The sequence below is a fragment of the Colobus angolensis genome, unplaced genomic scaffold (genome assembly GCF_000951035.1).
Source record: "Colobus angolensis palliatus isolate OR3802 unplaced genomic scaffold, Cang.pa_1.0 Scaffold241, whole genome shotgun sequence".
NCBI lineage: Eukaryota > Metazoa > Chordata > Mammalia > Primates > Cercopithecidae > Colobus > Colobus angolensis.
This window is the reverse complement of record NW_012115611.1, coordinates 4,749,769-4,772,405: the sequence shown is the minus strand read 5'-3', so window position 1 is coordinate 4,772,405 and position 22,637 is coordinate 4,749,769. Positions and strand designations below refer to the sequence as shown.

The following is a 22,637-nucleotide window of genomic DNA, read 5'->3' as shown; positions in this document are numbered from 1 at the left end:
CCAGTTTCAGCTTTCCACTTATGGCTAGCCAATTTTCCCAGCACCATTTATTAAATAGGGAATCCTTTCCCCATTTCTTGTTTTTCTCAGGTTTGTCAAAGATCAGATGGCTGTAGATGTGTGTCCTTATTTCTGAGGACTCTGTTCTGTTCCATTGGTCTATATCTCTGTTTTGGTACCAGTACCATGCTGTTTTGGTTATACATTCAAACAAGCAATTTTGATTGGAATTTCATTGAATGTGTAGGGCAATTTAAGAAAAATTGTTATCTATTTATTTAGGTCTTTTGAAATATCTTTAAAAAGGCATTCTGACAAATTCAAGTGGAGCTGCACTAATTAGAACACAAAATAACTAATTTTCTCTGCCATAGTTGGACTCAGGTACCAGGAGCTCTGTTTATCTATCTTCATAGAAATTCAAACTTTAGAATTGGTGAAATTTGCATCAGATCCTGTTTAAGTTTTCAAAAATTTTCTATCATTCCTCTCATTTTCTGTGCCCTACCTAGCTTTCACATTGTCCAATCTGGTGAGATAAGTAGGGATGTTTGGAACCACCACCCCTGCAACTTTCAGTCCTTCAAGGGGACACCAACCACTACAAGTACCAAAAGAATACAAAATTGCTGTCAGTTTAAAATCTCCATGGGTCCATAGGGGCAGGACAAGATCTTCCAATTGGATTTTCCTCCATAATAGCTCTTACTGAAATTGTGCTGTTACTAAAGATATTGACTACACTGTGTATTCAAGAACTATGGTTAAAAAACAAAATCAAAGAGAAGATGTATTTGTGACTTCATCTGAATTGACCTCAATAATTTGTTTCTACTAGTGGGTTAGTAGCATTGAAAAGTTAAGTGTACTTTCAGAACCAGTATTCAGCAACTCCTAAAAGGTCTGAATATCTTTCTTTCACCAGAGAACAGTCATACTGGTAAATAGCCTCAGATACCTCTGAGGAAGACTTCAAAAAGATACATAAAATACCTATGACTCTATTAAAGATTCCACTTAAGAGGGCAAACCCTGATTTTCAGTTGAGTAACTGAGTCTGTGACATAACTTAGGTCTTGGAATTGTGAAAGAGGCAGAGAATCCCTACAAAGCTAAATTGAATTATGTCTCTGTCCTCCAGAACTATACATTTCATTCTATATACATGAGGCAGCACCATAACTAGACTGTTTATATATTTCATTTCTAAAACCCCATCATCAATTAGCCTCTGTGAATCAGTCCACTGATGTCCACTCTGTTTCTCTGATTTATATGCTTATTTGCTCATTTTGCATCTGATTGTCAAGCATATCCAATAGTCTATGCATTCTTAGATCTATTTTAATTAATATCATGAAACCCAATTCCATGGCAGCATCCAGCACTGTCAGCAAGGATATATGAACAAGGTGATTCCTTTCCAATATCTTGACATTGGTAAACATTAGAAAACAAAACAAATACAATGCAACATAATCATAAGCATCTATACATTACTTACTGTGAGTAAATTATAGAAAAGTATATCACTTAAATATTTATTAAAATGTATAATTGAAAAAATAAGTCTCAGAACAATATGATATGTAATTCATATTTAGTGAAGTATTAAAACATTTTAAAAAATACATAGCATCTTAAGAGTAGTAATTTGCTCCCAGTAGAGAGGAATGGAGGATAATTAATTGAATGGATGCATAGGAGTGTGCATACATATTTATGACAGGTCTCAGATATATATACACAAGTATATACACACACACACACATATATATATATCATATATGTGACAGATCAACTATGTTTTGTGTGTTTTCCTTAAAAAATTTTCAGCAACATGAATCAATACTAAGATGATTTAAATATGGGTGATGGGCATACAGGTGTTAATTATTCTATTCTTAGAAAATTATCTGGTGTAAATTATTATAATAAAAGCCATTTTCAATGAATTAAAATCTTTCAAAGATTAAAAATCAATTAGCAGCTGAAAATGAGGTAGTCACTTTTGATTGTCTTATCTCTTCTTAAAGAAAGTAATTTTTATTTTTTTGAAAAACTTATTGATTAAGTACTCTTTAAAAATATTTCAAGTAATCTACCAACTCATTTAAAACAAATAATTTTATAGTTAGTTCAAAGTAAATTAAACTGTAGCCACGTAAACAAAAACATATTAAAAACAAGAGTTACTGCATATATGCCTCATAGTTAGATTCATGTTTTTAATCTATTCTATTCTCTCTTGTGATTATTGAAACTGTGGCCTGCAACAATTAAGACTTACCTCTAGTAACATGATTTAAAGATGAGTTTGCTGAGATATAATGGCACATGAATGACAGCCCTAATTAATATACAAATCCATTGCAAAAGTGAACACTGGAATTTACATTTTTCTGACACTTCATAGCATATGTTATCCAATACAACTAATGTCTTTTCAAGTCTTTGCTACTAGTTCACTTAGGTCACTCACAATAGTATCTATCTACTGAAAATTTACAACTAAATAGAATTTGCAAGAAAAATTACAGTAACAGTGGCTAGTCCATTTAAAGAAAACATAGAAGAAAATGTTGCAAAAGCTTGGCTGATGTGATTGTCATAGTCAGATCATTATCAACAAGCATATTGTGACCATTCAGTTTGTGATGTTCACAAGTTGAGTAATTCTTCGCTGTTACAAATTTAAAAGTGATTAGTTAATATGCATTTCACCAAAAGACAAAAATCTGTTTAATCTTCTGTAATTGTTTCCTAGAAATAGTCATCAATCCAAATGGTGTTTATTCTGCTAGAGAATTTACTATAACATCACTGTGTCAAATCAGATTCACACCCACATGCAATTATAATAAAAACATATAAAGACATATTGTGAGTATGATAAATAATGTAGACATATATTTATATATAACATAATAAATACATGTTGCAAATATGAAATAGATTATTCATGTTCTAAGTAAAAATTGTCATTAATTATAAAGAAGTGTGGTTCATGAATGCAATTATCACAAAAAAGTAGAAATGCTTTAAAATGTAATATAAATTCTTTCAAAATTAGAATTGCTTTAACATAGGCTAAAAAGTCCTTATCAGAAAGTTTCACCTGTGACACTTTATAATTTCATTTTCTTCTTTTGAATGTAAGCTTTTAAAAAATATCTACTCAAACAAGTATGATTTAATCTTATTGCAAATACATTTTAGAATCAAAACTCTCATTAAACATTCTGTTCTATATTTGGATTTTATAATACTATTCAATCTATTTAATAATTACATTTTAAAATAACTCTTCATAAGCATACAAATAACACATCTACTTATTAATTCCTCTCTCATCTGCAATAAGAGAAAAAGTATACAAGAATAATGTAAATTAAATGTAATCGTGGCTAATTTGCGGGCTACAAATTTGTGTGATTATCTTGCATTTTTCCATCTTTTTTCAGTTTGGCAATATCATTTTATGCAAATTATAGTTATTCTTCCTTATCTCTATTTTAATATGTTGAATTTTCTTGAGAAGTCACTGTTAAAATGTATCTTAGTGATTGAAAAAGTATCTTGAACACCTATTTGAAAAAGTTTAGGCCAATGCCAAATTAAACATATGAATTATAATTTTAATACTTTGACAATATATTTGTTGGATTCTAGTAAAACTTTTGAAGTGAAAGCTTTTTATTTAAATGAGAAATTTTTATTTCAACAAAAATACATATTTCATGGTCTTAATTGTTCTCTCAAGATAGAAGATATTATTATATATGTATATTTTAAAAGCTATTAACATTGAGTTTATCAAAGGAAAATATACTTTAGGGACATTTAACATAAAATGCAATACTTACTGTACATTTGACTGGATCCCTTAGGACATTAATAAAAATCAGGTTTACTTTTAATTTTTCTCTAGCCTTATTAGAGGCAGTTCGCATCAAGGGACCCTCAGCAGGTAATAGTGAAATGAAAATTATGCCAAAGCTGAAGTAATTGCACACTATAGTCAGAGGCCAGTAGGGGGAAAAATTTGGTAAGGATCTTTTCAGACATACCCTATACACTTTTATTTTTTTAACGTTTTGAAGGGCCAATGTTAAGTGCATAGTGAAAACATCCCAAGTACTCCAGCATTGTGCTTGCCCTTCCTATTAGAGACAGGGAACAGGAAGAGAGCAGGGTGGGGCAGGTGGAGGGAGGCAAGGAGAAAGAGAAAATGCAAACATTTACATTTTTCTGGGAAAACAGAGACAAGGATTAAAGGTAGATGCTCTGTTCTAGAGTCAAATGTTATTTTCACACAAATTTGCCCTCATATTGTTTAGCGTGGTGGAAAATAAGAAACATAAGTTGAATGTTTTCTGTAAACTGTTTCACCAGGACTGCTGTTAATAGTGGGTTGATGATTTTTCTCTTTGATATCTACAAAATTTTAGATGCCATTCAGAAAACTTCCAAATGGACTCTAAAATCCCAGGGCCTTTTTGCATCATTATTAACAAAGCAGGGACCCCCAACATTCCAGTTGAACAGGCATCTGTGGGTTAACAGAGTCTTGAAATTTAATAATGCTTGGAATTCATTTTATGTAAAACTAAAGCATATTTTTGTGATGTTGAAAAGTTCAGATTTCAGGAGTAGTTTAGAAAATGAGAAAAAAATAATGGTCTCGGAATGAGAGCAAAAAGGAAAGAGAGGTTATTGAAAAAGAAGCGAAGCATTCTTTGAAGAAAGGATCATTATAATTCTTATTATTAAAAATAATTCTTCACATAGTTATCTGTATGCCAAAAACTTTAGAAAAATAAACTTCCGTAAGTCTTGAGATAGTACATGTATGTTTATTTACTGTGTGACATCACTTTCAAAATCAGAAGCGTGAGGTATGTATTTGAGATTCATAAAATAAGTTACACAATAAATGTTAAAGAACAAACAAAGCAGCAGAACTTTTTGAGAAGTTCATTTTAAATTAGGGTAAATATATTTGAAGGATAGACATGGAAGCAAAAAATGAATATAACATTTAGTAAAAACTATCAAAGGCACAATTCAGAAGGAAATCATAATTGAAAAAACAAGAATTCTGGGTAGGTGTCAAAATCTGAATCTCTTCGTGTATGTTCAAGATAACTACACAGACCAAAAAATTAACATTCGGCAAAACCTACATCTTCATCATGACAAAAAGACATTTCACAAAAATTTCCCATTAACTTATGGAACAAGTAAGTAACTATATTTAAGATAGTGAAAATCATGTTTCTTGTTGTTTAAAAAAATAATTTCAGATAAAGAAATAGAACGGAATAAAATGAACCCTGTTGTGTTAAATTATGATTGGAGTGTTTGGTATGAGCTCACGCATTCCTATATATGTGTGTAAAACACACACAAACACAAACATACAGAAAAATACTATGTATGTATACACAAACACAGTTATATACATACAACTATATGGGTACATACATATGCCAATGTATCCACACATGTAGCTATATTTATACATATAGTGATGGACATATCAATAATTTAATTTCTAAGTAATATCCTTCACTTAAAGAAACCAGGGCTCCTGAAAAAAATGGCTGATGCCAAATCTAGGACAGAGAATGCATTAAGATAAACCTGGAACATCTTGTGCTAGAAAGTGGGAATGATCAAAGAATGAGGATATGTCAAAAGAAAAGAGAAGCCAGCTTAAAGAGCTTCCCTTAGCTAAATCTCTGACAAATTAAACATTAAAATAAATAGTAATTATTATATATGTTATCCATTGAGAAAATTAAAATCCATGAGTCCATATTGATAAAAAATCATTGAAAAAATGAATTAATAAATGAAGATACTCTTTCTAAAAGTAGAATGTCAACTAGTAAATGAAGAACAAAGGTGTTAGAAAAGTACTGTTTGGCAAATAGCATGGAGAAAATTGACTCAGACAACAATCACTAATGAAGAGCATCTCTGGTTTTTAGTGGTCCAGATTTCCAGATTTTAGGGTACTTGGGTACTGATTGATATGACACCACTAAAGAATCATTTGTATTAATAGAAAACAAAATTTGGGTGACAAAAGACAAGATATGTTATGATTTTCTGATTTTCAAAATGAGAGAGAGAAAAAATTCTATAAAGTAAATGAGTAAACTACTATTTAGAAAAAAATGAGACAATCGGTGGTGATTATCATAAAACACTGAAAAAGCAAGATATCTCAAAATAATTTTCTAATATTCAATATTTTAAAATAGAAATTAGATTTTGAAACTTCTATAAGTATAATAGAACTGTTAGAAGTACATGAAAGAAATACATAAATTGAAATGAAAGTCATTATTTGTTTCTATAGCAATATAACATTTTTAAATTTGCCAATATGAAAAAAATCATTTCTTGAGATACTTTTCACTGCTGTTTTTGAGAATTCTGTGTCCAATTCCTATCTATTCTGTGATTCCTTGGAATCGTCATTAATTCAGTGAGAACACCAAGTAGCAATCAAAGACAGTATTATTAACAAACATATTGATTTTAGTAAGGCATTTGGTAGATTAATTACATTACTTCCCACTAGATGGGGAGATATTTGTAAAATGAATAAGATGGACAAAAACAGTTTGACTATTTGAACAAAAATTTAAGAAGTTAGTAATTGGATTAGTGTTACTCTAAAAAGGTGATTATAGTAATTTCCCTAGTCACATGAAGAGCTCTTGGGAAATACTCTATTCTTTCACCAAGTATCCCATTGCACATGACATTTTAATGCCTTCTGTCCAACTGGTACAAACATTCCTTACTCTTTCTTTTTCTATTAATTTTATTTTTAATTTACACATAATTATAACATTTATGTGTTGTGCTATTTTGATACATTAATACATTGTATCATTATACTACATAATATATTGTATTACAGCACGTTTGTTCATTCGTCTGTAATGAGCAAATCAGGATAATTAGCATAGAGATCACCTCAAACATTCATCATTTCTTTGTGGTGCAAACATTCAAAATTTTCTCCTCTAGCTATTTTGAATATACAATACCTTACTGTTTACTACAGTCACTGTACTGTGCGATAGGACACCAAATTTATTCTTCCTTTCTAACTGTAACTTTTCACCCATCAATCAACCTTTCCTATCCCCTCTTCCCTGCTGTCTGGCTTATTTTACTTAAGAGATGAATGAATAAAAAATATGTAGTATACATAAACAATGAAATACTCTTCAGCCATAAAAAAGAATGAATTCCTGTTATTTGTAACAACATACATGAACCATGGAGGACATTATTGTAAATGAAATATACCTGGCACAGAAAGACAAATACTGCATGTTTTCACTCATATACAGAATTTTAAAACACTGATCCCACTCCTTCTTTATTAATACTGAATAAGACCTTTTCTGTCACCTCTTCTCTAGCAGTTAGCCATGCTTTCATGGGACCTGTCTCAATTGATATGTATCTACTGTAATATTTACACATCTGTATTCCTGTCCTGTTCCTGAGACTTTCAAAAGCAGGCTCAAGTTTAATTTACACTTGAATATGGGTACATGACTAATGCCTGGTGCTCAATTAATTAATGTTGGTTGAAGAAGTAAAAGAAGGAGCATGGGGGATGTTAGACTTCTGTGGTTATAAAATGATGAATGAAGTTAATTAGGAAGAGTTTCCTCAAAAAATCTAAATAAAAATCTAGCTCAAAAACATTTTGAGGAAAGTTTCTAGAGCTTCTTTATCTAGACTTCTCAAGGAAAAAGTATGAAGACATATTTTTGCTAAGTATACAGTTTTGATAAGTTTAATATCTCCTTTGGAAATTATTTCTATATTTTGATACTAGTATTCATCAGGTTACAGTAATTATTTACCCAAAACATTGTTTTTCAAAATTTCACACATCAAGAATATTTGAGCAGAACAAAATTTTGCAAGGGGAATTGCTATATTTTTTCAAAGAAAACATGAATGATATATATTATTTATTTCAATTATGTCAAATGTCTTACATTTAAAACACAAATATGAATCATATATAATAAATGATTATCATTGTTACATGGATATTTCTAATTTTTCCACTTTTTTCCAGATTTTTTTGTAATTGTGAACCTGGGTACCATGGACCCTTCTGTGAAGTTGAAGTAAATAAATGTAAAATCTCACCTTGTCTAGATGAAGAAAATTGTGCCTACAGGACTGATGGATACAACTGCCTCTGTGCCCCTGGTTATACAGGTAAATCCATATCTGCCCCCTGTGCAACAACATATTGCTGTCTGCAAGCAAATGGAAACCTCATATTTATACTCCAAAACCTGAAATAACCTGCCAGATGCAAACAGGGTAAAAATGTCAAGAGATACTTTGTCTCTTATAAAAGAAATTAGTAAGAAGTAAAATTATGTGTTTTATCTTCAATTTATTAAATCCTAAGATTAGATTTTAAGTTGTCTTACATTTTTGTCTTTTACAGTAAATTTAATTTAGTATGTTTGCATGGCTATAATATAGGAAAAAGTATTTCTCTATGGATAATCTGAGAGAAATAACATTATTATATCTATTACACAGCTGTCATTTCTAAAATACATTTAGCATTAAAAACATTTACATAAAAAAGACAGCCATTGTGAATTCAAAGGTAAAGCAAAAGAAGATTGGAATTAACTGTCAACATCAATTATTTCACAATATAAATTTTATCCAGACATAAAGGCAAAAGTCATCAAGGAGCTCATAGAAGGTAGAGGCATTAGCCCTCTAAATTTCTGGTGAGAAATCGCATTTACAAAATACAAAAAGCTATATTGTTTTAGTTTTGGCATACTAGTATTAATGATGTGGGACTAACAATAATATAGTTTTTGTGTTATTTTGTTTCATATTTATTTTTTTTCACGATTCCCACAGATATTATGATAATGTATTTAAATCTCAAATCTCAGTTTATTAACATCTGATTTGTGCAGCATTAAAATCATATGGATTTCTATCCTGAGGGATGAGTAGTTAAATACGTCTAATATTAGGTTCTCTGCCAGCGGGAATAAAATAATACTAGACAAATGGAAATTATATTGGCAAGCAAAAACGGAAGAGAACTAGAAGTATTTCCAGAGAATAAGTAATCAAAAGGTGAGAGAAAGTTACCTGACCTTAAAAAGAAATATGCAGGTGTCTTTTCTGAGAAATCTTGATGGCTTCAGAGGTTATCTTGGTTACAAATCTTATATACACAAAAACTATCAGATTAAGTTAATACTTCCTAAAAGATATCATTTTCTGCAAAGTTCATTACATATAATAAATAAGACACACTAAATTTCAGCTATAAAACAATGTACTTTCTAAGTTTCACATTGCCCATTATCTCCAAAATTATTGAGCTATCACTGTAGAACCATATATATCCACTTAGCAATACCATTCACCTTGTTGTTGTTACTGATGCTAGAAGTGCTAAACTAAGAAATAACACACTGAACTCAACATGACTAAGAAACACATTTTGTAAAATTATTTGTTATAACACTTTGCTCTGATATTTTAAATGTATCTTGACATTTGAAAGATTAACATGTTCTTTATTTTTTTAATAACCTCTCTAATTTTATTTCAAAATATGGTACTTAGCATTGTTTTAAAATGATATTGTCTAAGTTGTTACCAGTGGAACATGATTTAAGATGTTTTAATATATGTTTGCATATTGGTACAGCTACAAGTAAAAGAAAACTCAATTAATTATTGTCCTTAATAGATAGGGTTAATTTTTTCTTACATAATAAGAATTCTGTAGGTAGACAGCTACTGGTTGTTGGTCCAGTGACTTGATAGTACCAGAATGGGGCAATGGTTTTCTTAGTTTACAATTCATGATTATAGGCTCGTGTATTCAGAATTGCTGCTGCAATGACTTAAGTCATTATTTCTACACTTGAGTCAAGGGAAAAGAGTGGTGCTAACTGTATTGAGTCTTTATATAAGGAGAACCTTTTTTGAATAACAATCAAAACCTGCTAATATGTCATTGAGGAAAACTGGCTCACATGTCCTTTTTAAGGTTCAGTGGAAGGTAAGAAATTAAAAGTGTACCACTTTCAGAATTTACAGCTGAATATAGAAAAAATATTATGAAATATGTGTTACAGTTTGGTTTCAAATCAAGAAAGATATATGACTGAACGTTCAAAAATAAGTTTTCCCCCTCAAGAAAGTTACATGTATTGGTTTTTCTGTACATGCTCTTTTGACGTTCAAATTGACCTTCTCTGTCATGCATGGACAGATACAGCTTTTCCTTATTCTCAGACACTTAGTAGCATTTATTTTTCTTAGCCTTCTCTGGAATTTTTTTTTTTTCCCCAAGGCTCCTAAAGCATTACTGTTTTGTGAGATGTTTAAATCTATTCATTGTTAGGTTGTTCCATTTCAAGAGAGTCATGACACTGCAAGGTTTTACTTAAAGAATCTTAAACTTTGAAACACAAGGATGTCACACTTTGGTATACTTTTCAAGATCATACATCTGGTAGTGACAGAGCCAGAACCAAAATATACATCCCTCTCTATTCCAGTTTTATTTCTACTCTAGCTTTGTTCCATCAGAAAAAAAACAAAATTTGAATGAAATGATATTAGTGATATAGAAGAAAGATAAAATAACATTAAATACAATATTAAATAGGTTAAAATTTGGTAACCAAATATATTATTCAGAAAAATTTAGCTTTGCCTACACCTATGAATATATTTAACCAAGTTATTAAGGATATAAATTTGTCAAGACTCTGACCGGGAAAGTTTATGATTCTTAATTATCTAAATCAGAGCATTCTTTGAAGAACACATTAAATAATATGTACACAAGCTATCAATGATTAACTCAATACTTCTTTATTTTATTCCTTGTATTCTATTTGCTGTTGAGATTTTGTGATGATCAAGGCTGACATGGTTCTTATTCTTATGGAGACTTGTGGTATCTAGAACTGGAAACAGATAATAAACATTCACAAAGTTGACTATTTAAAGCCATTCTATAATTAATTTATCTAGAGTATTCTTAATTAAACACTATCACAAATATAGTCCAAATTTACACATGTAGTGAGTTGACTGAATTTAATGAACAGGAAGTACACAAGTGATGGCATATAATCAAAGAATTATGTTTTATCTTGCAAAATATATAAATCAGTTTATCAGTAGATTTGCAGTATTGTCTAACTGTCTTTCCTAAAGAATATTGACTTATGAATTTGAATTTTAATTATTAGTGATTTAAATTTAGGAAAGGTGAATATAAGCAATAAATTGATATTGCTTTCTAAAATAGTCATTCACTCATTTAGCAAGAAGTTGCCTCTTAACTAGACAGTTATATATTATTAATCTGTAGATAAAAGTTTACAAACTTGTGCTTAAGGACTTTAAATATGATTACATGTAGTCATGTCTACATCTGTGTTTATATCTATAATAATATTTATATATCTGAGAGAAAAGTATAAATATTTTTAAAACGCCTAAGTCCTATCTTAGAAATAATAACTTTGAAAATAATGTCATGTAGAAAACATATACAATTCAATAGTTCAGAATGATAAAATATAATTGTGTTTGTTTCAAAGCGATGCATCTTTTTTCTTGGATATATTTCATATACACATGCAAACCTATGATTATATTCGGTTATAGTCTTTTCTGCTTGAGATAAATAAGCTTTTTTCTGAATATATTTTTTGCCAAATGCCCAATCTACATAAGAAGTAAAACAATCTGCTTTGAGTATATGGATAAAGAAGCCTAGTTTGGTAAAATATGGACAATTGACCAATTGTACATTTTTGGTTATTGTAAAGATATTATTATCATATTGTTTCTGCTGCCTAAAATATTCCATTTATCTTATTGCAAGTACTGATCCTCATACCATAACTCAGATGCAACTTTCTATAGGAATCTTTTCTTAGACTCTTGGCTTCTGTTATTTTTCTTCTATAACACCCATTTTATCCACTGAACTTATTATAGTTTTATGAAATTCTGATTTAGTTATCAGTTCATCCGAGGAGACTCCCCAACTCTACTTGCTCACCATTTTATCTCTTCTCTCCAACAAAGTTTAGTCTACTCTGGTACAATTTGTCACCTGAGTTCCTAGTTTAACAAGATGTATTAAAATAGAATAAAAAAGATAATTAATTGAATGGGAAATAAAAGATGTAAAAACAACTTCAGATTTCTAATTACATATTATGCATCTGTAATAATTTAAACACAAAGGGTTTAGTGTTTATTTTTTGTTTGATTGATAACTATAAGTCTATAGACATAAACATTTAGGCAAATATTTGGTATTTGATTATATTTAGCTTTAGATTAATAGTAATAACTTCTCTTTGTCAAAGACAGCAAAGACAGCAACATTATTAACATAGCATTTACTATTTCCTTTTTCTGTTAATGTAGGCAGGAGCTACATTAAACAGGCAACTGAATTGTGCTCAACCACTTTTCCCTTATGTGACAAGATTTAAAATTCACTTTCACAACTCAAATGTGCAAAAATATGTTATTTCTGTCATAATGAATTCCATATAATGTATGGGTCTATTTTCATCTAACAGAAGAAAATGTCAATGTGCCAAGTCAACATGTGACTTTTTCAAGACAAAATTCAGTTATATTAGTTTTGAAGTTGAATATCTTTTTTATTCAGAGATCCGTCACTCTTTTGCTCTGTTTAATCTTGACTCAGTGGAGAAAGACATTATCCTTGGTATTTGGGTACTGTGTACTGGTATAGACTCTTGACTTCCATGGTCTCTTCCATGGGCTTTGCTCACTATGTCCAAGCTGTCTCATCCTCATTTCAAATCCAAAACCTCATTTTAAAATTGCCTTTATCACTTAGAACTCGCAAATCCATTTCTCCTTTATCAAAAGCTGGATCTTACACATTGAAATTGCACGTTGACAAATGATGTTTATTTCATTGAATTACAATCATTAATAGTACTTTTAATTAACTTATTTTATAGACTGTCTTTGGCTTTTCTTAAAACAATGTTTATTTAAGTAAACCCTTATATCAGCTTAAATGCCAAGAGGAACAACTACAAAGAAGGAATAAAACTTACAGGTTTTACTATTGAAGATTTATATTCTAGATTTACTATCCACATGCAAATTTTAATAGCCAGTATCTTCCTTTATTGAGTTATAACCACTAATGAACGCAGAATACAATTGCATTTTCTATTTGCTAATGTCACAAATGTGTATGTGCCTCTTATGTCCCAAGCCTTGCTGAAAGCCCTCAGTAAAGTCTGGTGAACATAACAGAGAAGGTCCGCTACCCTAAAGGAGCTTATGTTCTGGTAAAGAGAGATATTGAACAAAATCCACCTAAATATGTAAGGTAATTGGAGATAGTTATAAAGGATATGAACAAAATGTATAACTGAATATATTCATTCAGATTGCTAACAAAGAAACGCTGAAATATTAAAATACAGTGGCTAAGAAGTTGAATTTTCCCACAGATGACATTCCAGATGTTTAGACTTGGCACAGTGAATCTGTTATACAACATCATTCAGACCTTAATCTCCTGCCACTACAATCAATACCTTGTCCTCATGTGTATGACTTTCAGTTAACTCTGTTTTAGACTTCTCATATTGAAAGAAATGAGCTTTGTTTTTAATTTCAAAAAAAATATGATAAGGGTACAAAAACCCAGCTCACATGCAGTTGTTAGGGGGTAGTTTTTGCACCTGGATTAATGCAATAGCATGAGACATAAGGTGAACTTGCTATGCAGTAATCAGAATGGACAAAGTGTCTCAATAGATTCAGTAAATTCTGAATTGATTCAGGCATCAATTCAGGCCAGGTGTGTCAGACACTGGCAATACTGCTTCCTAGAAGGGTTGAGAATTTAACTCTCAAAGTTCTGACAGAAAGCTATGAGCATAAAAAATAATTTATTCACATTTACCTCTCTCTAATATATATACTATACTGGCCTTATTTTATATATTATATGTGTATATATATATGTGTATATAATATATAAAATAAGGCCAGTATAATATATATACTAGAGTGTGTGTATACATATATATGTGTGTATATATATAATATAAAATCTCTTATACATATGTGTATATAATATACACAGAAACCTACAAATAAATATATATAAATATGTCTATGTAGATATATATGAGATATAATAGCCTAGTTGCCATATATGGCATTAACTTTCCATGGGAAAAATTGTAAAAAGAAATTAAAAACAAATGATTATGGGGACCAGGATGAAGGTAAGGAGTTGGGGAAGTGAATTTCAATGGAACATTAAGGGGAATCTATGGAAAAAGTTGGTTAAGTTTGGGTTCAAGATGCCTATAATATATTGGTACAAACACACATAAACAAATGTGTATACAGAGGGAGAGGTAGGTAGATACAGAGAGAGATCAAGAACCAAAATTACACTTAATTACATGTAAAGATAAAATAGTTCCTTACTAACTGATATTTATATTTTTTATGTAATAGAATAATTAGAAAAAGAGAGTAAAGCAAAAAAGAAGCTTTGATATGTCTATGGGACGTTAGAATCTTCATAGCATGTATATATGATTATCTAAAAAAAGCATCATCATGTAATAAATTAAATAGGAGAAGCACCTCAGAATTTTAGCTATAGTTAGCAGTCTTACAGTCTGAGGTATTAAGAAAAAAACACATAATGTACAAAGACTAATCTGGTTTTAAAGGACTTAGAGATTCACTGATTCCTCAAAATGCTTTGCTTTTTCTGTGTATGTGTAATGAGGGTCCTGTGCTTACCAATGACTATATTTAACAGTTACAGAATCAGGTAACTAATTCTATAATGACACTAGGAAGAAAGAGGTATTATACCAGCGACAGCTCTGGAAAAGGTATGATTTCCCTGTATAAAGCAGGAGTGAGGAGGTGGGAGAATAGTATTCCAATATAGAAAATACAGCAGACTTGCTTCCAGAAGCAACTTCTTTCAACACTCTTAACTACTTCTGCTATTTACCTCTATATTTCTAAATGGAATGACTATGCTACTCTTTCTTGAACTTTTCTATTCTGTGTTTCACATATCTAATTGTTTCTATGGATAATTAAAACTTGGCTTGCTTATCACCATCCCCCTAACCACATATGCTTTCTTACTCCTTCCTCCTCACAGTTATATAAAAAATGTTATTAGTCAGAAGTCATTGTTAATACTATTGTAACCATATCAATATTCCTCTCTAATTTTATTTTTATTTTTGCTCATTTGAGGAAAGATTTACTTACATCTTCTTTTCCAGTGCCTCTATTGCATTGTTAATATTTAACTTTCATTTCTGTTCCCTAAAACTGTCTATCTTACCTAATATTTTTAGTGCATTCTGCAATGTTCATGAACAAAATGTCTTGTATTTTATCTAAAATAATATTTATAAAGATTTTTGTATGTTTTTTTTCCTGTCTTGCCTCAGTGTTTCAAAATTTATTTTTTTCTGTGTGTATGTACTATTTTCTTGTTTATGTATCTGTTTATTTAGAGGTATCCTTTTAATATGAGAAAATCCTTGATTATCAGTTAATATCTAAGAGAGAACCACCGAAATGCTAATTGAAAAATCTGAATGAATGGGAATGCCTGACTGGTGATTTTGATACTATTTGTGAGTGAGCATTAAAGCCAGCTATTGTATTTCATAAAGCTGAAATGTCATTATTGGTGGGTCTTTTCCCCTTCACAGGAAATGATAGGTGGAGATGGAGGTGAGGACATATACAGTGAGAAAATAGATTTGACAAGATTTGGTGAGCCAGAACCCAAGGGCCAGTTAGATAGTTCTGTTCAAAAAAGCCAACAAATTGCTAAAAGGTCTACACATAAAAGTCAACTTATTTATTCAACTGTGTTCTAAATTATTTCTTCAAACCCTTAGTGAAAGTCTATAACGCAAAGAGAATGTGTTAGTGGAACTTTAGAGAGTAAAATATCAATGCAGTTTCTAGCACAGGACAAAATAAAGCACCGGGAGGATAGAATTTGCAGCAGGAAAGAAGCACAGAGCAATGACCCAGAGGCTGGTATGACATTAGCTGAAGAGATGAGTAGGAAACATACAAGTCTTCCAAGAATTGTTGATTAATGCTATTTTCAGACTGCCCATTTTGACTCTTGTAAAAAAAAGAAAAAAAAAAAAGAATCCTTATTTCCCATGTTCCCAGCCTACATTATAGGACTTATTATTAAATCACTCTTACTTGTCAGAAAAAAAAAAAAATGCATGTGCTTAAAGGAACACACACACACACACACAGAGAGACACACACACACACAAACACAGAGAGAGAGAAATGAGAGAGAGAGAGAGTGAAGAGAGAGAGAGAGGGAGGGAAGGAGTAAGGGAGGGAGGGAGGGAGAGAGAGAGAGAATGTTCTTACCTTGATTTCTTGACCACAAATTTCAAGAAAGCCCTTGGTGCTGCCTGACAGTCCTACTTCTGAATCAATTGAATTTCCGAGTATCCTAGCCTACTATTCTATCTTTATCTTTTTACACCATTATCAATCCTTTCTCTATTGAAGTTTCAACTGTCTTTGTTTCTTACATCCCTGAGAAAATAAAAGCCACCAGAAGAAAACTTATTTATCTTCACACTAACAACTACCAAACGATATGCATCTGCATTCATAGACTACATTTTCTGTTTTTCCACATTCCTATCTATGGTCAACTCTACTGCCCTACTGCTGTATGGATTCTCTCCATTATTATTATCATTTTTTCTTTTTTCTGATGGAGTCTTGCTCTTGTCCCCTAGGCTGGAGTGCAGTGGTGCGATCTCTGCTCACTGCAACCTCTGCCTCAAGCGATTCTCCTGCCTCAGCCTCCCAAGTGGCTGGGATTACAGGTGCTCACCACCACACCCAGTATTTTTAGTAAAGATGGAGTTTCACCACGTTGGCAAGGCTGGTCTCGAACTCCTGACCTCAAGTCATCTGCCCGCCTCGGCCTATCAAAGTGCTGGGAGGATTACAGTCATAAGACACCGTGCCTGGCCTCATTTATTGTTAAGAAATGTTTATCCTGCATTTATTTTCTTCAGCATAAATTATTCTCTCCATACTATATCATTCACTATCAGCATACGAATATTTACCTCGTTCTCATTTCATTTTTGAATCTTTCCTTTTTACAATGTGTAAAAGGTGTTAAACTACTACTCTATTTGTTATAAAAAGAAACAATTATGAAACCTGCTGTCTATATTGAATATCCATTTCCTTACTCCCCATTCTCTTTCAATCCCACTTTCAATCATGCTTTAATCCCAAGATTAAAATGATATTCTTGTTGCAGGTCACTAATTATTCTCCATTGCCAAATTGGAAGGCACATTTTCTTTCCACATTGTAGTCATATTATCAGTAGCATTTTACCTATTTTGATTATGTAAAATACCTTGTAAACTTGCACTCCATGTTTCCACAATTATCAATTTCATCGTTGTTTTCTCTTAATATTAGTGGATCTCATAATTGTTTAGATCTTCATTATTTCTATATTTAGATATATTCACTGACTGAGGTGCCCAAAGTCCAGGCATGGAGCTTACTGCATACTTTTTAAAGTATGGAAATCCTTACTGTCAGTATCTGAGACATTACCATTTGAAAAACAGATTTTCACTAATTAGGTAGAAAGGGAAGGAAAGAGAATTCAATACAATGAAATTCTACCTCTTTTGGTTATGTGATTCTGAAATTACTTCACCTATGGAAACTAGAGAATGAATCTATAAATCTTAACAACCATATAAAATGCAATGTGCTGCCTATAAAGGAGAAAATATCTTTACTTTTGAGACTGAAGTATTCTAGTCTGTAAATGACTATTGATGGCATCTCCAAAAGTCAATGATTTTTGTCTGTAACAAAGTGCTTTCCTGCACTGTCATTATTCAACTGAAATATACTGTGGATTCATACAAACTGGTCAAATTTAAAGAAATCGTAAAGACATTTAAAAATCAAAGTTTTGAAGTACTACCAGGTCATTTAATTGTGGCTTTTAATGGAAGAAATAAATAGAAATATAATCCATTAGAAAGCAAAGAGCTTTGGAGACATTTGCAATTTGAAATCTTGGTCCTAATATTTCTAATGCAAAAAGAAAAAAATTCTGCACATGTATTTTTTTGTTTGTAAAATTTATATATTTATGTATTTTTAATAGACACATAGTAATTGTGTATTTTATGAGGCACAATATGACGTTTTTATCTATGTATACATTGTTGAAAGATTCGGTCAAGCTAATTAACATATCCATCACCTCAACAACTGATTTTTTTTGTAGTGATAATGTTAAAAATCTATTTTTAGACAATTCTAATATATGCAGTACATTATTATTAACTGTGGAACCCATACAATGCAATAAGTCACAAAAATGTATTCCTCTATTCTAATTAAAAATTTGTACCCTTTGATCAATATCACCCCTCTCTCCGCCTGGAAGCTGCCTTTTAACTCTCTGTTTCTATGGAATCAACTTTTTAGATTTCACATAAAAGTGTCTCCCATGTTTGAAAGGATTCTTTCCTCTGATGATGTGGGAGTGGAAAATTAATCTCGCTGCTTGATATGATTTGGCTGTGTCCCCTCCCAAATTTCTCCTTGAATTCCCATATGTTGTGGGAGGGACCCGGTGGGAGGGAATTGAATCATGGGGATGAGTCTTTCCCGTGCAATTCTTATGATAGTGAATAAGTCTCATGAGATCTGAGGGTTTTAAAAATGGGAGTTTCCCTGCACAAGCTCTTTGCTTGCTTCCATCTATGTGAGATGTGCCTTTCACCTTCTGCCATAATTGTAATGCCTCCCCAGCCACGTGGAGCAGTAAGTCCTATAAACCTCTTCCCTTTCTAAATTGCTCACCCAGATGTGTCTTTGTCAGCAGTGTAAAAACAGACTAATACAATGCTCCATCTTAGTTCCTCATTATTTTCCTTCCAGATTTTACCTTGTTTTAGTCTCTTTAGCATTTTATCTCTTAAGTCTTTTTCATAACAGTTTCTGCTGTTATCTGGCTGAAACAAATTTAATCATGTGAGCATATTGATCAAGTCATACTTTACTAAGTGTGATTGCACTCCTGAAGTTACTGTTATCCTTCCTTGTCCATTTATGGAGCTCCTACAACGTGCCAACTTATCTAGGTACTGGGGCAAGTGCACAGAACACGTTAGACTTTCTGACTGTATGCTGTTTATGTTCCTTTGAGACTCTAAGATAATCTAGCTTTCTTGTGTTTTCTCTCATTATCATAATTTTGATGATGCTGGAACTCTAGATTTCAATTGAGGCTTTAAAGTGGGTGAGGATTAAGGAAAGGTGAGATATTGATTTGTATTTTCTCATCTCTAAGCACAGGGCAGTCAACTACTACTCCCTGGAAGCAGAGGAGCTATAAGAGATGGTCTCCTCCTTCTGCACTTTGACCTCCACTTCCATGTCTTGTGGTCAGAAACTTTGGGCTGGATCCTATGTCCTGAACAAGAAATCGCCAGTCAGCCAGATCTTTTATCATCAGAAGATAAGGGTTTTGATGTATTGCACCACTGGTTTTCAACATTTAATTAATTATTAGGTAGCTTGCTAAATGTGGCCCACAGGCTGAATATAGTCTGGAACTGTTTTGTTGGGCAAGATAATTTATAAAGATGAGATAATATTTATAAGTTAGATCATTACATGGTACCCTTAATTTTTGCTTCTTATTACAATGTAGAAGATCTGTAGACATTGGGCATACATTTCACTTTGGTAACAACAGGCTGGCCATGAGGAGCCATTGCCTCTTTGAGATAGGACATATACTCTCTCTTTCATGTGAATTATCAACTGTAGTTATTTAGGCTGTTTACCTGGCTACTATATACATTTGAATTTGCCACCACCATAACTTCAGAGGACAGTAAAAACAAGATTCTCCATCTTTAATAGATCCACTCCCTTCATTTGCTACTTTAGTCCAGAGTTATCTATCTATTTAAGGATAAAGACTTTTACAATCACCTCTCAGCCTTCTGCTCTTTCCATTGGCAAATGAATGGTTGCCTTTTCTTTCATATTCTTTGTTGTCAATCCTTGGTTGGCTTATCCTTTAGAGCTATAACAGAAAGACCCTGTTAACCTTTAAACAGCTGAGATTTAATTTTCTGAGGAAAATGACTATTTACAAAAATACTCTGGTGAAAACCTACGTTCTCTCAAGAGGAGTAAAACAAATCAAAGCTGCATCTGCAAAATTTGTACAGAGCTCGGGAAGAGCTCACTAGCATTTTAGTAATTGTGTTTTTAGCATTGTGTTTAGTATTGTGTTGACCTTTGAGAAAATTTTGAGAAAAATTTGACTCCAAGAGAGCGGACGTAGTTACCTACCTTTATTTATCAGCTCAGAACATTTATTTTACTCTGTTGTCCTCTCTAAGAGCAAGAGACGACTTTTTTTTCTCCCCAAAGTATTGTATTTCATTTAGGAAGTTATATAAACATAACATTAATTTCAGGCCTAAAAGAAAACATATATTACCTCTGGTCAGTTAGAGACATTTAATTCCAATACCACAATGCCTTCCTAATCTTTTCCAAAGGGAAATTAAGTAGATCTATAGGTCCTTTCCACTCTGTGACCAAAACAAGTGTTTTGGGTTTTTTTTGTTTTTGTTTTTGTTTTTTTTTGAGAAGCAACTGTGAGAAAATCTAGCAGAAAAAATGTTTAATGATGGCTTGTTCCTTAAAATATCCATTAGAATCTTAATGGGAACATTGAATATTATGCAATGGCATGTTATACAAATAATATTATGTAAAACATATTTATTGGATGTCTATATAATTGTGTAATAACAATAATTGTAATTCACTCAATAGCAGAAATATCTTAGAAACTTCATTTTGAGTGAAATAAGCCAGTTTCTTGGATGCTCATATTTTTGAGTTTACTCAGTCAAATATAAGACATTTTAAGCCATTATTTCTTCAAGTATTCTCTGTGCTTCTTCCTCTTCATCTTCTTCTGAGACTCCCACAGTGTGTATGTTGGTCCACTTGATGGTATCCCACAAGTCCCTTAGGCTTTGGTCACTTTTCTTCAAACTGTATTTATTTCTGTTTCTCTGAATTCATAATTTCTATTGTCTTATCTTTACATTCACTATTTTTTTCATTTGGCCTGCTCAAATATACCTTTAAGTCCCTCCAGTGAATTTTATATTTCTGTTATTGTAGTTTACAGCTCCAGAATTTCTCTTAGTTCCTATTTAGGCTATTTCTTTATTGATATTTCCATTTTGTTCATATATTTTCTTTACATTCTCCACATCCTCTATTACTTCTTGAGCATCTTTAAGAAAATTATTTTAAAATTGTTGTCTGGTAGATCTGCCACCAGGTATTATTCAGGAAGGTCCTGTTGATTTTCTTTTTTTTTTCCCATTTCAATGGGCCATCTTTTCCTGTTTCCTTCTTTCACTGTGCCTTGTGATGTTTGTTGACAAGTGGATATTTGAATCTTATAATGTGGTAAATCTGTAAATCAGATTCTCCCACTTCCCAGCTTTTTCTGTTTTGTTTTGTTTTATTTTGTTTTTTGGGGGGTAGAAGGTAGGGACGTTATTGTTTTTGTTTATTATTAGCTTTTTAATTGTTGTAAGCGAACTCTTTGTCAAGGATCAGCCTAAGTTGTAAACTTCTTCTCATGTAATTTCTAAGCCTGTGACTTTTGATTGAATATTTACAATCACTTTCTAATATGCACATTTTTAGCTATTATGAATAGCATTGCTATGAATATTTATGTGTAAGATTTGGGGTGTATGCATGCTTTCAATTCTCTTTGGTATATACCTAAGAGTGGAATTTCAGTGTTCTATGGTCCTACTCATCTTGTGTAAAGAAACCTTTATCCATTCAATGATCCAAGAAAACAACATGGAAACCATGATTGATTGTTTTCTTACTCTCACTCTCCTATTCCGTGCCTGATCCTGTCAGTTCCATCTTAAGAACCATCTTAAATGTCCTTTTTTTTCTTCACTGTTATCACTTAAGTTGAAATAATAGCCATCTTTTTTGTATGACTGCAGTGATATTCTCAATCAGTCTCCTTACTTCTAGTCTTACCTTTCTCCAGTAAATTCTTTACAGACTTGTCTTACAGAAAAAAAGAAAAATAAAACAGATCTTATAACTCCCCACTTAAAATAATTTAATGGCTTCTCATTTTTGTTAGAATAAAATCAAAACTTAACCTAATTCTCAAGATCCTTTACAATCTGCTTTATCTCTGGCTTGCCTCTCAATATTGTATCAAAACATTGTCTGTTTTATCATGCAACTTGAGGAGCTGCTGCTTATTTATCAAACACGCTACCCTATTTTCCTTTGGAGATTTTGTTAATCATGTTTCTTCTACAGAAATATCCTTTCCTCAGATCTGCATATGGCCATTTCCTTCTATTCAGGTCTCAGCT

The 22,637-nt window shown here is 31.7% G+C and overlaps 1 protein-coding gene across 2 annotated transcripts in view; it reads left to right on the top strand.

The window, feature by feature from the left end:
• EYS (eyes shut homolog (Drosophila)) overlaps positions 1-22,637 on the top strand; it is a 2,062,375-nt gene that overhangs the window by 843,474 nt on the left and 1,196,264 nt on the right. For both annotated transcript variants that reach the window (XM_011945635.1, XM_011945634.1), the window contains exon 19: positions 8,126-8,271. In XM_011945635.1, the coding sequence (XP_011801025.1) occupies positions 8,126-8,271 (146 nt within the window). The remainder of the gene's footprint in view (positions 1-8,125; positions 8,272-22,637) is intronic.